Source organism: Rhinoderma darwinii, chromosome 2 (genome assembly GCF_050947455.1).
Source record: "Rhinoderma darwinii isolate aRhiDar2 chromosome 2, aRhiDar2.hap1, whole genome shotgun sequence".
In the NCBI taxonomy this organism is placed as follows: domain Eukaryota; kingdom Metazoa; phylum Chordata; class Amphibia; order Anura; family Rhinodermatidae; genus Rhinoderma; species Rhinoderma darwinii.
Genome location: NC_134688.1, coordinates 294,835,828 through 294,852,428, shown reverse-complemented (window position 1 = coordinate 294,852,428; position 16,601 = coordinate 294,835,828). Strand labels below are relative to the sequence as shown.

At 39.8% G+C, this 16,601-nt stretch overlaps 1 protein-coding gene across 1 annotated transcript in view; it reads right to left on the bottom strand.

Annotated features, from left to right (window-relative positions):
• The window catches only part of PLCXD2 (phosphatidylinositol specific phospholipase C X domain containing 2), a 57,407-nt gene extending 42,374 nt beyond the window's left edge, over positions 1–15,033 (bottom strand). Inside the window, exon 1 of the mRNA XM_075850592.1 lies at positions 14,783–15,033. Coding sequence (XP_075706707.1) covers positions 14,783–14,867 — 85 coding nt within the window. The 5' untranslated portion in view covers positions 14,868–15,033. The remainder of the gene's footprint in view (positions 1–14,782) is intronic.
• Between the last annotated feature and the right edge of the window lie 1,568 nt (positions 15,034–16,601).

Here is a 16,601-nt window from a genome sequence, read left to right as displayed (position 1 = left end):
AATTTTCACGTACAGTTACGTGATTGGGCGGGAAGGGGTTAAGTGACTAGAAATATGCATTGAAAGGTCACACCATTTTCTAATTTGTTGCCTGTTTACGCTTTTCTTGTATCTGACAATATTATCATATTATTTACAGGGGTTATATCTTTCAAATTAGCATGTAAAAAACCTGCTAGGAAAAATGGTAGTACTCATTCTTCTTCTACCCGTTTATTCACAAACTTAACTTTATCATGGATCTGATCAATAAAATATCTAGTTTTAGCAAGTGAAGCCTGTGCTAGCATTTCTTCTGCGGTGTTGCTATCAGTGTGTGAAGAGTGGGAGAAGAGGGTTGCATTGACGATCCAACACAATGGGCAGCACTTTGAATACATTTTATAAGTGGTCAGAAACTTGTAAAGTAACGTTAAAACCAAGCACACCATTGTTTTTCTTGTGAAATTCTCGATAAGTTTGATGTGTCACATGACCCTCTTCCCATTGAAAAAACTAAAGTTGGATACAAAATGGCTGACTTCAAAATGGCCGCCATGGTCAACACCCAGCTTGAAAAGTTTCCCCCTCCCATATACTAATGTGCCACAAACAGGAAGTTAATATCACCAACCATTCCCATTTTATTTAGGTGTATCCATATAAATGGCCCACCCTGTATGTATATATATATATATATATATATATATATATATATATATATATATATATATATATATATATATACACACATATATATACACACATATATATATATATATATATATATATATATATATATATATATATATATATATATATACATATACACACACTACCGTTCAAAAGTTTAGGGTCACTTAGAAATTTCCTTGTTTTTGAAAGAAAAGCACAGGTTTTTTTCGATGAGGATAACATTAAATGAATCAGAAATACACTCTATACAGTGTTAATGTGCTAAATGACTATTCTAGCTGCAAACGTCTGCTTTTTAATGCAATATCTACATAGGTGTATAGAGGCCCATTTCCTGCAACCATCACTCCAGTGTTCTAATGGTACATTGTGTTTGCTAACTGTGTTAGAAGGCTAATGGATGATTAGAAAACACTTGAAAACCCTTGTGCAATTATGTTAGGACCGCTGTAAACAGTTTTGCTGTTTAGAGGAGCTATAAAACTGACCTTCCTTTGAGATAGTTGAGAATCTGGAGCATTACATTTGTGGGTTCGATTAAACTTTCAAAATGGCTATAAAAAGAGAGCTTTCATGTGAAACTCGACAGTCTATTCTTGTTCTTAGAAATGACGGCTATTCCATGCGAGAGATTGCCAAGAAACGGAAGATTTCCTACAATGGTGTGTACTACTCCTTAAGAGGACAGCACAAACAGGCTCTAACCAGAGTAGAAAGAGAAGTGGGAGGCCCCGCTGCACAACTGAGCAACAAGACAAGTACATTAGAGTCTCTAGTTTGAGAAATAGATGCCTCACAGGTCCTCAACTGGCAGCTTCATTAAATAGTACCCGCAAAACGCCAGTGTCAACATCTACAGTGAAGAGGCGACTCCGGGATGCTGGCCTTCAGGACAGAGTGGCAAAGAAAAAGCCATATCTCAGACTGGCTAATAAAAGGAAAAGATTAATATGGGCAAAAGCACACAGAAATTGGACAGAGGAAGATTGGAAAAAAGTGTTATGGACAGACGAATCGAAGTTTGAGGTGTTTGGATCACACAGAAGAACATTTGTGAGACGCAGAACAACTGAAAAGATGCTGGAAGAGTGCCTGACGTCATCTGTCAAGCATGGTGGAGGTAATGTGATGGTCTGGGGTTGCTTTGGTGCTGGTAATTTGGGAGATTTGTACAAGGTAAAAGGGATTTTGAATAAGGAAGGCTATCACTCCATTTTGCAACGCCATGCCATACCCTGTGGACAGCGCTTGATTGGAGCCAATTTCATCCTACAACAGGACAATGACCCAAAGCACACCTCCAAATTATGCAAGAACTATTTAGGGAAGAAGCAGGCAGCTGGTATTCTATCTGTAATGGAGTGGCCAGCGCAGTCACCAGATCTCAACCCCATAGAGCAGTTGTGGGAGCAGCTTGACCGTATGGTACGCAAGAAGTGCCCATCAAGCTAATCCAACTTGTGGGAGGGCTTCTGGAAGCATGGGGTGAAATTTCTCCCGATTACCTCAGCAAATTAACAGCTAGAATGCCAAAGGTCTGCAATGCTGTAATTGCTGCAAATGGAGCATTCTTTGACGAAAGCAAAGTTTGAAGGAGAAAATTATTATTTCAAATAAAAATCATTATTTCTAACCTTGTCAATGTCTTGACTATATTTTCTAGTCATTTTGCAACTCATTTGATAAATATAAGTATGAGTTTGGAAAACACAAAATTGTCTGGGTGACCCCAAACTTTTGAACGGTAGTATATATATATATATATATATATATATATATATATATATATATATATATATATGCTTATCTGGTGATCTAAGTTTGTGAATCCATTATATCCATAATATCAATGGCATCTAAGTTTATAATATCATCCATATCACAGGATCTGCTCTCAGCCGAATTGACAGTTCAGCTGGACTGACGGAATTGGCTCATAGTGAATTATACTGCCTCTATGTATACAGGATATGTAAGAAGCTGTATGGGTAAAACTAAGCAATATTTTTAATAGAAGATTAAGAAATGTTCCTAAGCACCTAAAACATTGATTTCATTAAAACAAAAAAGGTTGCAAAAATGGATATAGCCTTTCATTTTTTAAGCCTCTTTGTTTAGCTGAACATTTTAACAATTTTCTAGAGATGATATTAGAATTAGCACACCCCTGTTGATGACACACAAGGCCCTGAGATTAAATAATTTTTATGGACTGTTTTTACCAATTTTCAATTTCATGTTGAAGAAGGCGTGCTGGGTTGGGCTAAGGAAGAAATCAGTGGCACATTTTAAGAATCTAGCACAAAAAGAGAGAACTAGGACTTAGGCCTCATTTACACGAGCGTAATATACGCGCGTGCGACGCGCGTGCTTTTCACGCATGTCGTACGCACCTATATTACTCTATGGGGCAGTGCAGACAATGGGTGAATTTTGCGCAGCGCGAGTGCGTTGCGTAAAACTCACGACATGTTCTATAATCGTGCGTTTTTCGCGCATCACGCACCCATTGAAGTCAATGGGTGCGTGAAAACCACGCATGCCGCACGGAAGCACTAACGTGCGAACTGCGTGATTCGCGCAAGAGCTGTCAAACTGAATGTAAACAGAAAAGCACCACGTGCTTTTCTGTTTACAAACATCCGAACGGAGTGTCTTAGAGATGAGCGAACCGAACTTCACCGGGTTCGGCCGAACTCGTTTTGACCGAACCTGGCAGGAGACAGTCACTGTCCAGGGTGCTGAAAGAGTTAAACTGGTTCAGCAACCTGGACAGTGACTTCCGATCCCAATATACGTGAACGTGTCAAAAAAAAAAAGTTCTGACTTACCGATAACTCCCGGCTTCTTCCTCCAGTCTGACCTCCCGGGATGACAATTCAGTCCAAGTGACAGCTGCAGCCAATCACAAGCCAAGCACAGGCTGCAGCGGTCACATGGACTGCCGCGTCATCCAGGGAGGTGGGGCCAGATGTCAAGAGAGGCGCGTCACCAAGGACGCGTCACCAAGGACGCATCACCAAGGCAACGGCCGGGAAGTTCTCGGTAAGTACGAACCTCTTTTTTTTTTAAACAGGTTACTCGATATGGTGATCGGAATTCACTGTCGAGGGTGCTGAAAGAGTTACTGCCGATCAGTTAACTCTTTCAGCACCCTGGGCAGTGACTGACGTCGACTAGCCTCATCTCTATGATGGCGGCTGCGCGAAAATCACGCAGCCGCGCATCATACACTGATGACACACGGAGCTGTCAATTGCCTTTTGCGCACGCAAAACGCTGCGTTTTTTTGCGTGCGCAAAACGCACACGCTCGTGTAAATGAGGCCTAAGGCTGGGTTCACACTGAGTTTTTTGCAGGAGGAAAATCTGCCTCAAAATTCCGGTTGGAATTTTGAGGCAGATTTTCCTCTGCCTGCACGCCAATTTTTGCAGCGTTTTTCGCCCACGGCCAGAGTGCTGCAGGCATAAAACGCCACAAGATACGCTTTATCTGACTCCCACTGATGTCAATGGGAGGTCAGAGGCGTAAACACCCGTAAACACCCGAAGATAGGGCATGAAAAAAACGCCTCCGCCTCCCATTGAAATCAATGGGAGGCATTTTGGGCTGTTTTTTGGCGCGTTTTGCGGCGCGGTTTCCGCCTCAAAAAAATCATGAAAAAACTCAGTGTGAACGCCCCCTTAGAGTAAAACTCAGATTTTTTTTGTATTTCCGTGAAAGACCCTTTAACATTTAGGGTATGTTCACACGGCCTATTTTCGGAAGCAGAATGCCTCCAAACATCTGCCCATTGATTTTAATTGGAAAAACGGCGTTCTGTTCCGACGGGCCGTTTTTTTACACGGCCGTTTTGAAAGTGCAGGTCACTTCTTGGGATGTTTTTGGAGCCGTTTTTCATTGACTCTATAGAAAACAGCTCCAAAAACGTCCGTAAAAAATCGCGAGTGGCTTAAAAAACAGCTTCGTATTTTCTGACGTTTTTGAGTTTGCATGTGAACATACCCTTAGTGTTCATTTTACTGAAAGATAAAATTTCAGTAAGTTTGTAATTCAGGGCTCAAGATCTTGGCACATTTAGTGCAGCATGTGCATAGTTGGATACACTTTTTCTGTAGATGAGCTACGCTATGAACATAGAGTTCAATGTATCAGACCCCTCCATGGAGTAAGCCTTATGGATGAGCTCTACACATTTCTTAATCACTCATCAAGTCCTTCTTCACAGAGCAGCTCGCAATCTAATTTCCATATAAGAGGCACACTCTAGGGTCAAATTCTCAGAAACCTTGGAGACATGGGAAGAGAGGTAGGGGACCTTGCCCATTTTACTGTACAGAGACAAGAAATTTCTGATGGTGACCCTGTGATTGTATATTGTTTATAATGTAAAACTAGACCTAAATGTACCTATTTGTCATTTCCAATGCACAGGTCATACCCATGACAAATTTTGCAGATTGAAAATACATTTCAAGATAATTTTGAGACAACGTTAAACAAACTCAAAAGGCACTAATTTTACAATAAATTGCCATTTTGTCTTGTACCCTTTATTGTATGTATTGTTGTATGAACATGTTTTGTGGTGCCATCATCAGTCAGTCTGCCTATTTATAATCCCAAAGAACCACCTTATCATATCTTCCACAAACTGTAGTACAGTTCAGGGCAATGAAGTATTATCATAAAACACGCAATGGTGTGTGTTATTTCTCCTTTTGAAGGATTTTATACTTCTTTGTGTATTAATATGGATCAAACATTAACCTTATTCCAGCATGAAGCCTTAATTTGCGATGAGGGAGTTTTAATTAATTTAGACAATGGTAATTAACCTAAAATAATTCCTGTTGCCTAAAAAATTATGAATGACAAAAACGACTTAAATGCCTTTATTAAAATATTGTATAAAAAGTGTAATTTGCTAAAAATTATTGAGAAATCATAGAGGAAAAGTAAACAATACATTCCAACAAGGTCCTTGGATTCAGGTCATTAACAATCTACGGTTAATCCCATAATGAATGGATTAACTTCTTAGACAATCCTCTTTAACAAATCCAGTCACAAAAGCCTAACATGCACGTAGTAAGTAATGTTTGATATACTCCCATGTAACTCATTTCTAGTGTTATACGAAAACCAAACTAGCACGGAGACAAAAAGTCCCTTTCCACTGTTTCCTCCAAAACCATAGTATTAAAAATAAAATACTTCCTGAGAAATCAATGATCTAGCACTGGGGACCAGCTGCCTTATCCCTCTTTCTGGCAGCTGGAACCAGTAGTTCTATTGGCAATATGCACTACCAGCCCATCTACTAAAGCCAGATTTGTGGGCAGAAAATCTGCAGATGTATAGAGTAGCAGCAAAGTGGATGAGATTTAATAAACTGTGAAAAATGTATGTGCAGAAATTGACCTGCGGTGTGTATATTAAAATCCGCAGCACGTCAATTTCTGCTACAGATTGGTCGCGGATTTGTTGAAGATTGTCCCCACTGAGTTCAATAGGGAAGTCGAAATCCGCAACAAATCTCAATTGTTAGTGGATACTGATCCCCCTAATAGTCGGGAGAACAGCCCAGCTAGTAGTCGGCGGGATAGTAGAGAAAGACAATTAGTAGTTGTAGGTGATTCTATAATCCGGAAGGAATAATTTGTCGCTAAGACCGTCTCAACCGAATGGTTTGCTGTCTTCCTGGTGCCACAGTTCGGCATGTGGTGGAACTGGTGGATAAATTACTGGGAGGGGCTGGTGATGGTCCAGCTGTCGTGGTCCATGTGGGTACCAACGACAGAATACATGGTAGATGGAGGAGCCTTAAGAATAATTTTAAAGAACTAGGCTACAAGCTGAAGGGAAGGACCTCAAAGGTAGTATTCTCAGGAATACTGCCTGTGCCATGCGCATCACAGGAAAGACAGCGGGAGCTCAGGGAGTTAAATGCATGGCTGTAGTCTTGGTGTAGAGGAGAAGGCTTTGGGTTCCTAGAGCACTGGGCTGACATTTTATTGGGTACAAACTGTATACTGCAGATGATTTGCACCTAAATAGAGGGGGGTCCGCTGGGAGAGAATTCTAGCTAGGGTGGCAGAGTGTTTAAACTAGGGCTGAGGAAGGAGGTCAATGTAGAAAATAAAGCGGTAGTTAGATTAGAGAGGGGTCAGACTATATTGGTGAGGGGAGAAATAGATGGTGTGGAGAGGACTACACAACTGGATAAGGAGATCCTTTTGTTACAAAACAGCAATGAAAATAAAAATGAGCAAATAATGTCAAATAATCACATTTCTGATACCAAACGCGGCAATTTGAAAGGCAAGTTAAAGTGTATGTTCACAAATGCCAGAAGTCTAGCAAGCAAAATGGGTGAGCTGGAGGCCTTGGTACTGGAAGAAAATATAGATATAGTTGGTGTCGCTGAAACATGGCTAGACTCTTCACATGACTGGGCTGTAAATCTACAGGGTTTTACACTGTTTCGGAAATACATTGCAAATAGGAAAGGCGGTGGTGTATGTCTGTATGTGAGAAGTGATATGAAGGTGAGTGTGAAAGAGACATTAGAGGGTGAAGATTGTGAGAAGGTTGAAACCTTGTGGGTGGAATTAGAAAGGGAGGTAAACACTGAAAAAATTACTTTTGGTGTAATCTATAGACCCCCCAATATAACTGAGGAGATGGAAAGCCAGCTCTACAAACAGATGGAGCGCACAGCACAGGGGGTACAGTAGTGATAATGGGAGATTTTAATTATGGGATATTAATTGGTGTCATGGTTCGGCTTCAACTGCAAAGGGAAGAAATTTCCTCAACCTGTTGCAGGAAAATTTTATGGGCCGTTTTGTGGAAGACCCGACTAGAGGTGAAGCTCTGTTGGATCTGGTCATTTTTAATAATGCAGAGCTTGTTGGGAATGTCAATGTTCATGAAAACATTGGTAACAGTGGTCACAATATAGTTACATTATACCTATACTGTAAAAAACAAACACAGGCTGGGAGGGCAAAAACACTTCATTTTAAGAAGGCCAATTTCCCCAGGATGAGGGCTGCAATTCAAGATATAGACTGGGAAGAACTAATGTCAAATAATGGGACAAATGATAAATGGGAGATTTTCAACTCTACTTTGTATAAGTATAGTGCAAAATTTATTCCTATAGGTAACAAGTATAAATGACTAAAATGATTCCTACATGGCTTACATCTTCTGTAAAAAGGGCAATATGTGACAAAAAAAGGGCATTTGAAAAATACAAATCTGAGGGTACAGATGTAGCCTCTGTAAATTATAAAGAGCTTAATAAAATCTGCAAAAACTTAATAAAATCAGCAAAAATACAAAATGAAAGGTAGGTAGCCAAGGATAGTAAAACAAATCCCCAAAAATTCTTCAAGTATGTATATGCAAAAAGGCCAAGGTCTGAATATGTAGGATCCCTAAATAGTGGTAATGGGGAATTGGTCACAGGGGATCAAGAGAAGGCAGAGTTCCTAAATGGGTTCTTTAGCTCTGTATATATAACAGAAGAAAGAGCAGCTGATGTAGCCGCTGCCAGTGCTGTTAATATATCAGTTGATATACTGAATTGGATGAATGCAGATATAGTCCAAGCTAAATTAAATAAAATAAATGTGCACAAGGCCCCGGGGGCCAGATGGTTTACACCCTAGAGTTCTTAAGGAGATTAGTTCAGTTATTTCTGTCCCCCTCTTCATAATATTTAGAGATTCTCTAGTGACTGGTATAGTGCTAAGGGACTGGTGCCAGCCAAATGTGGTGCCTATTTTCAAAAAGGGCTCTAGGTCTTACCCGGGTAATTATAGACCAGTAAGCTTAACATCCATCATGTGGAAAATGTTTGAGGGGCTATTGAGGGACTACATACAGGATTATGTGACAAAAATAGTATTATAAGTGACAGCCATCACGGTTTTACTAAGGACAGAAGTTGTCAAACCAATCTGATTTGTTTTTATGAAGAGGTGAGCAGAAGCCTAGACAGAGGGGCCGCTGTGGATATAGTGTTTTTGGACTTTGCAAAGGCATTTGACACTGTCCCTCACAGACGTCCAATCGGTAAATTAAGGACTATAGGTTTAGAAAGTATAGTTTGTAATTGGATTGAGAATTGGCTCAATGACCATATCCAGAGAGTTGTGGTCAATGATTCCTACTCTGAATGGTCCCCGGTTATAAGTAGTGTACCCCAGGGTTCCGTGCTGGGACCACTATTATTCAACTTATTTATTTATGATATAGAGGATTGGATTAATAGCACTATTTCGATTTTTGAAGATGACACCAAGCTATGTAGTATAGTTCAGTCTATAGAAGATGTTCGTAAATTGCAAACGGATTTGGACACACTAAGTGTTTGGGCATCCACTTGGCAAATAAAGTTTAATGTAGATAAATGTAAAGTTATGCATCTGGGTACCCACAATCTGCATGCATCATATGTCCTAGGGGAATCTACACTGGGGGGTTCACTTGTTAAGACGGATCTGGGAGTACTTGTAAATAATAAACTAAATAACAGCATGCAATGTCAATCAGCTGCTTCAAAGGCCAGCAAGATATTGTCGTGTATTAAAAGAGGCATGGACTCGCAGGACAGGGATATAATATTACCACTTTACAAAGCATTAGTGAGGCCTCATCTAGAATATGCAGTTCAGTTCTGGGCTCCAGTTCATAGAAAGGATGCCCTGGAGTTGGAAAAAAACAAAGAAGAGCAACGAAGCTAATAAGGGGCATGGAGAATCTAAGTTATGAGGAAAGATTTAAATAATTAAATCTATTTAGCCTTGAAAAGAGGCGACTAAGGGGGGACATGATTAACTTATATAAATATATTAATGGCACATACAAAACATATGGTGAAATCCCGTTCCATGTAAAACCTCCTCAAAAACAAGGGGGTACTCCCTCCGTCTGGAGAAAAAAAGGTTCAACATGCAGAGGTGACAAGCCTTCTTTACTGTTAGAACTGTGAATCTATGGAATAGTCACCGCAGGAGCTGGTCACAGCAGGGACAGTAGATGGCTTTAAAAAAGGCTTAGATAATTTCCTAGAACAAAAAAATATTAGCTCCTATGTTAGTGTGTAGAATTTCTGTTTCATCCCTTCCCTTTTCCCATCCCTTGGTTAACCCCTTCCCGACGCAGCCATTTTTCAGATTTTCATTTTCATTTTTTCCTCTCCACCTTCCAAGAGCCATAACTTTTTTTATTTTTCTGTCGATATAGTCCTATGAGGGCTTGATTTTTGCAGGACGAGTTGTAGTTTTTCGTAGCACCATTTATTGTGCCATATAATGTACTAGGAAACAGGAAAGAAATTTGTGGGGTAGAAAATGAAAAAAACAGCGATTGCTCCATTGTTTTTTGCGCTTCGTTTTTACGAAATTCACTGTCCAATTTTAAGCCCTGACGGAGGCAGCGCTTAGTAGGAGCACAAAGATGGCAGGCCTGGCCCTCATTAGGCCCCCAGGCAGCCATACCAACCATCGCCACCCCGCAATTTTATTGCGTGGGGGTGCGATGTGCTTTTAGAGGGAGTCGCCCCCTCTTTCTAACGATTTAAACGCCGCGGTCGCTATTGTCTGCAGCATTTAATGAGTTAAACGAGCGTGATCGCGCTCGAGCGGATTCGCGCTCGAGCGCGAACCCGCTCGTTACTCTGAAGTTTTCGGCTGTAACATACAGCCGACACCCGCATCGTATGGAGCGGGTTCACTCTGTGAGCCCGTTCCATACTTCCCCTACCCGACTTTGGTATATGGATACGTCAAATGTTGGACAGGGGTTAAACTTGATGGACATGTGTCTTTTTTCAACCTTACTAACTATGTAACTACGTACATATTTATCATTGAGTTCAATGGGAGCTGATAGATCTTTATCCAGTAAGCTCACCCTAACGTTACTGAAGGCTGCCAGAATATTATAATTTAATGTTGTGTAAAGGAGAGCAGGAGATTCAGAGATTTGTATAAAAAAAAATATAGCTCCAACCACCATCAGATATTTTAGAATTAAGCAGTTGCAACTAAAAACATAATGATGTACAAAGTTGGACTCCGCTAGGGGCCCCTGTTGCAGATTCTGTTGTTTTTGACGGACAAAAAAACACACGACGGCGCGCTATTTTGCCAGGCAAAGTGATGGAAACAATGACAGAAACCCGACTGAAATCATTACAGTCAATGTGACAGATTTGGCGTTTTCGGTATTCTCATTGTTCTTTTCCATCATAGGAACCAGACATGAACACAGCCTTAATTGTAAGCATTATTGCAGCCTACAATAAATTTGCACATAATCCATTAATCCGTATACACAGATAATAATATTGATGTTGCCCAGAACAACCAATCAGTGGTTGGTTTTCATTTCTCTAACTGATTTAGAAAAATGCAAGTTGCACTTTATATAGTGCAGACATATTTCTTGGCTCTAGGCATATAGTATATAGAATCAAACTGATTTCCCTAAGTTGCAGTGTAACTTTCCTATCTTGCTCACAGTTATGGTCAGTCTTTAGTTACCTTGCACTTTATCCGAATAATGCACTTTTGTCATCCATGTATTCATGTGTTTCGATTTCAATAGAATCAGAGCAAAAAAAATCTGTGAAAATAGCTGAATTTTTGCTTATTCTACAAAAATATTCTAAAATGGCCTTCATAGCATTATTACACCTTTTATAATTTGTAAGAAACAATTGTTTTGTAGTGACTCTTCTAGTAGACTGACATCTTATTAGTGTCAAGTGTCTGTAATGTTGGATCTATATGGATAATAAAAGTCTTTACTCTGCTATCTGGTGGCATTGTGTGCATCAAACTAAAGAAGAGAAGTAAAAACAGAAGGTTGTCTGAGGAGGCTACAAAGTAGGCAATTCCCAAGCATGTAAATGCTACAAGACCATCTCCAAAGATATTGATGTTCCAGTGACCACTGTTGCCACCGGACAGCAGCCAACCTTTCTGGCTATGGCTGCAAGAAAAAAATTACCCCAAATTGATGAGAACACTTGTTTAAAGAGAATGGAACACCTATTTTTTATTTTTTTAATTACATAGTGAAACATATTCTTTTTTTAATAAGCTGTATTTATTTTCTGATTGTAGGTTTTTTTGCTGTGCTCTGTTAGTAGCATTTAGAGATATGCTTTACAGCAGCCACATGGACCATAGGAAATAATAGTCTGGAGCTGAACCATTGACTTCTATGGGAGAGAGTTCTAGGCATGCTTTATTACCTCCGCAGAAATCATTGTGTAGGGAGGGGGAGGGATTGAGCGGCTTCCATCACCTATCGTCAATGGTGGATCCTCCTGTGTTATCAGCCACCAGCTTTATAATAGAACTTTCACCTTTCACTGTAATCCTGCCTTTGATGATAATGAGATGACTGCCGACAAGTCATCTTTACAGAACAGGAAGTGTCGGTCTATTGTGAGGCCCAGTGGTTGGAGGGAGAACAGCAAGATTTTAGGATTTTTTTAAAGAAAGATAATGACATGGAAAATGAAAAAAAAAAAAAAAAACATCTTAAAAAATATGTTTAACATAAAAACTTGCTTTAAACCATAGGTCACTTTCGGATGATATGTTCCCGATAAAGTGTTAGCTGGAGTTTTCCAAAATGCATATTGAAAAGTGAGAGTTCTTTGGGGAAATCCCCAAAGAAACGAAAGAAAACGGAAATAACATCATCTCTACCATGAAACATGGAGACAACTCACTCTGTCACGTGATACCTAAAATCAATCCACCATTAAATCGGATCCTGCCGGATAATGACCCAAAATATTGCTTAAAAAGTCCATAAGGACGGGTGACAAGAAAATGTTCTGAAACGTTCTGAAGTGCTCTTCTTTTAGTCCTGATATGGATACCATTGAACATTTGTACAAACAGCCGAAAGTCTCCTGTCGCTACAACATTTGTATGGGTACTACTATTACTGCCGTCCATCAAATTTGACAGAACTGCAGCAATTTTTTCAGGAACAGTAGTCCAAACTGCAAAGTGTAAACATCTCATAGGGCTACACTTTTAAAAAATTAAACCAGGCGCAGTTATCAGATAATCGCCGCAGGTCTGGCTTCTCCCGCTTCTGGTGATCAGCTGGTATCGCCATGGAAAGCCACGTCTAGGGACACATTTCCCCTTTAATGGTGGCCATTCATTTGCTTTGAATTCTATTGAATGTAATGCATGTATGCTCTCTGTTTTGGCTCAGGGTTTATGGCTAATCTTTCATTTTTCCGATATCCCTGAACTGCCCCTGATTTAATATGTATTTATTCATATCACTCTTCTCTTGCAGTTGTTGTTATGGATTATTTGTATTGTCAGTTTTGAGGTTGACAGATTTGTATGAGCACTCATGTGGCTAAAATTTTTATGGGCATATGTGTATAGGAACTGCAGCTGGCACATCTGTATAGGCACTACTTTGGCTGGCATACTTATATGGGAACATATTGCAGCTGGCACATTTATATTTGCAACACTATGCTTCATCTGCACTTCTCCAGCATCACCACAAGGAAAATAAAGCATTACGCATTGCCTATAGAAATCAATGGACGGTCCATGTAATGAAGAGCTGGGTCCTTCCAGAGTGAGAGATGATTTTTTATAGTCGCTCGCTTTTTATAGCCGTTTTCTGGTCTGGCTAATAAATGAAGGTCCTGAACAGGGGACCCCCCTCCCCCTATATTGATTCAGAATTTCCTAATAAGTTATTGGGATATGTGGGATTTGTAAACCAGAAGCTATGGAAGTAATATGAAAATCAAGCAAGGGAGTCATTTCCCTCACTTTCTTGCCATTTGCTATTAAAAGTACAAACTGTTTATACAGCCTGGATACATATGCAGACCATAGGATGCCACGATGGGCAAACCTGCTGATGAGAACTCAATGGAACTGCAGGGAATTTGAAATTGCCCTGGATACCCTGCTACATTTATCAATTATTGCAGCAGATCACACACATCATTTTGATGCAGTTTTTGGCTCAGGTTTTTGAGGCAAGCATGGAAGTGGACACAAAAGAAAGGAAATTCTTCAGTCTTTTCTTTATACCTTTCCTTCCCTCTGAATCCACTTCCGGCTTTGGCTTAAAAAAACGAAACCAAAAACTGCATCAAAAACAACATAAAAAAATGTGTGTGTGATCCTGGCCTAAGTTTTTTTTCTAACAACATATTAGGTGCTTGTTGTTTAAGCAATTTCCTGAGTATTTATAAGTGTGTAGGCACTATTTAACATTAAAAGGCTGTGCCATGGTTGGCTGCCATAGTTATGTGGTGTGGGTGTGATGTCACTACCCGGATGGATGACCGGCGGTGAGGGAAGCAATCTTTTTCGAAACTGTAAATATATTTAAAAATATTTTTATGTTCTTACATTTAGCAAAGTAAATGGTGGTCTAGTTGAGACACTGTAATAGAGATTCAGCTCTTGATCTATCTATCTATCTATCTATCTATCTATCTATCTATCTATCTATCTATCTATCTATCTATCTATCTATCTATCTATCTATCTATCTATCTATCTTCTATCATCTATCTATCTATCTATCTATCTATCTATCTATCTATCTATCTATCTATCTATCTATCTATCTATCTATCTATCTATATAGGAGTCACTGAACATGATGTGACTTAGGGACTTCTCCGTCACTAACATTGTAGTACTATACACTGCAGTATAAAGCATGTCCAGTGTTAACACATTGGTCCTGGTTCTCCATCTTTCCATGACTTCAGATGACTTGTGGAATATTAAGAAGACAATCCAGGTAGCTCCAAGTGATACAAGTTTTTATGGAATAACAAATCAGCCTTTCCCAGACCTGTGGCACTCCTATGAATTCCTGTATATGTGCCAGGGAGTGGGGGTATCCTGGTACTCCTAGCCTGGACTCTATCCAGTATAATAAATCTACATACAGTATGATAGCAGAAACAATGCATATTAGCTAAACATGTTAGACAAAATAAGTAATGAATATGACAATAATGTAACTGTTTTTCAATTCCATAAAAATGCATAATAAAGGAAAATACCTGGTATGGCCAAGTTGGACAGTGGCATAGTACTTAAACATACTGGCAGTGCTCCCATCCATTCTTCATTGCACTTTACAGCCATCTTTATCGATCATAATAATTTTATGTCAGGATCAGTATATTCCCAGCAACATCCTACATCAGTGAACGTGGTTGCTCTATGTGGCTGTGCTCTGGAAACACTTCCTGAAGAGCCGGCTCTAGATCTTCCGTGTTGTGAGCCCCAGTGACAGCTCTGTGTGACAACAAGCAAGGCTAAGCGTATTAGCTTCACTGCTGAGTAAGCTGGGCTGTACCTTTAATAGAGCCTGTCAGATGAATCTCAGTCCCTGCCTGTTAGCGCGCCATCTTGTGGTGAAAGCCAGGTATACTAGTATGTACTCAAAAGCATAAAAATATTATTTCTTAACCCCTTAGTGACCAGCCCATTTTAGGCCTTAATGACCAAGCTATTTTATTCGTTTTTCTACAGTCGCATTCAAAGAGCTATAACGTTTTTATTTTTTCGTCTACATAGCTGTATGAGGACTTGTTTTTTGCGGGATTAGTTGTGCTTTTTAATGGCACCATTTTTGGGTACATATAATTTTTATATTAACTTTTATTAACCTTTTTGGGGGGGATTATAAAAAAAACTGAAATTCCGCCATTGTTCTATGCGTTTTTAAATTGACGCCGTTCACTGTGCGACGTAATTAACATGTTACCTTTATTCTATGGGTCGGTACGATTACGGCGATACCACATATGTGGATTTTTTTTTATGTTTTACGACTTTTGCACAATAAAAACACTTTTGAACTAAAATTATTTGTTTTTGCATCGTCTCTTTCCAAGAGCCGTAATTTTTTTATTTTTCCATCAATGTAGTGATTTTTTGGGCTTGTTTTCTGCGGGACAAGACGTAGTTTTGAATGGTACTGTTTTGGGGTACATGGGACTTATTGATTCATTTTTATTATGACTTTTTGGGGGGGCAATGGAAAAAAATTGCAATTTCGCCATAGTTTTTGGCGTTTTTTTTTTACGGTGTTCACTTTGCGGTTTAAATGACATATTAACTTTATTAATGGAGTCATTACGGTTGCGGCGATACCACATATGTGTACTTTTTTTTTTTTTTTACACTTTTACTAAATAAAACCACTTTTTATGGAAAAAAATGGTTTTATTTATTTTTTTACTGTACTTTTTATTAATAATATTTATTTCACTTTGATGACTTATTTTATTAGTCCCACTAGGGGACTTTACTGTGCGATCTTCAGATCGCTGCTATAATGCTCTGGTATACTTCGTATACCAGAGCATTATTGCCTGTCAGTGTAAATCTGACAGGCAATCTGTTAGGACGTGCCTCCGGCGCGTCCTAACAGGCATATGTCCAGGGCAGACCTGGGGGCTTTTATCAGTCCCCCGGCTGCCATGACACCCCATCGGAGACCCGCGATTTCATTCGCGGGCCGCCGATGGGTGAGAGAGGGAGCGCACTCCCTCTGTAAACAAAGTTAAATGCCGCGGTCGCTATTGACGGCGGCATTTAACGGGTTAAACGGCCGCGATCGAAGTAAACTTCGATCGCGGGCGTTGGAGCAGGAGCTCAGCTGTCATCAGACAGCAGAGCCCCGGCTCCTGCCTGCACGGGAGACCCGTGCAGGACTTAGACTAGGCTGACGTGAAAAGGCGTCAGCCTAGCCTAAAGCCCAGTAGTAAATGACGTTAAAAGGCGTATTAGTGGTCACTAAGGGGTTAATGTTAGGGACTAAAACTAGGAAATTTAAGAAAGGTTAAAAAATATATATATATATGTACATAT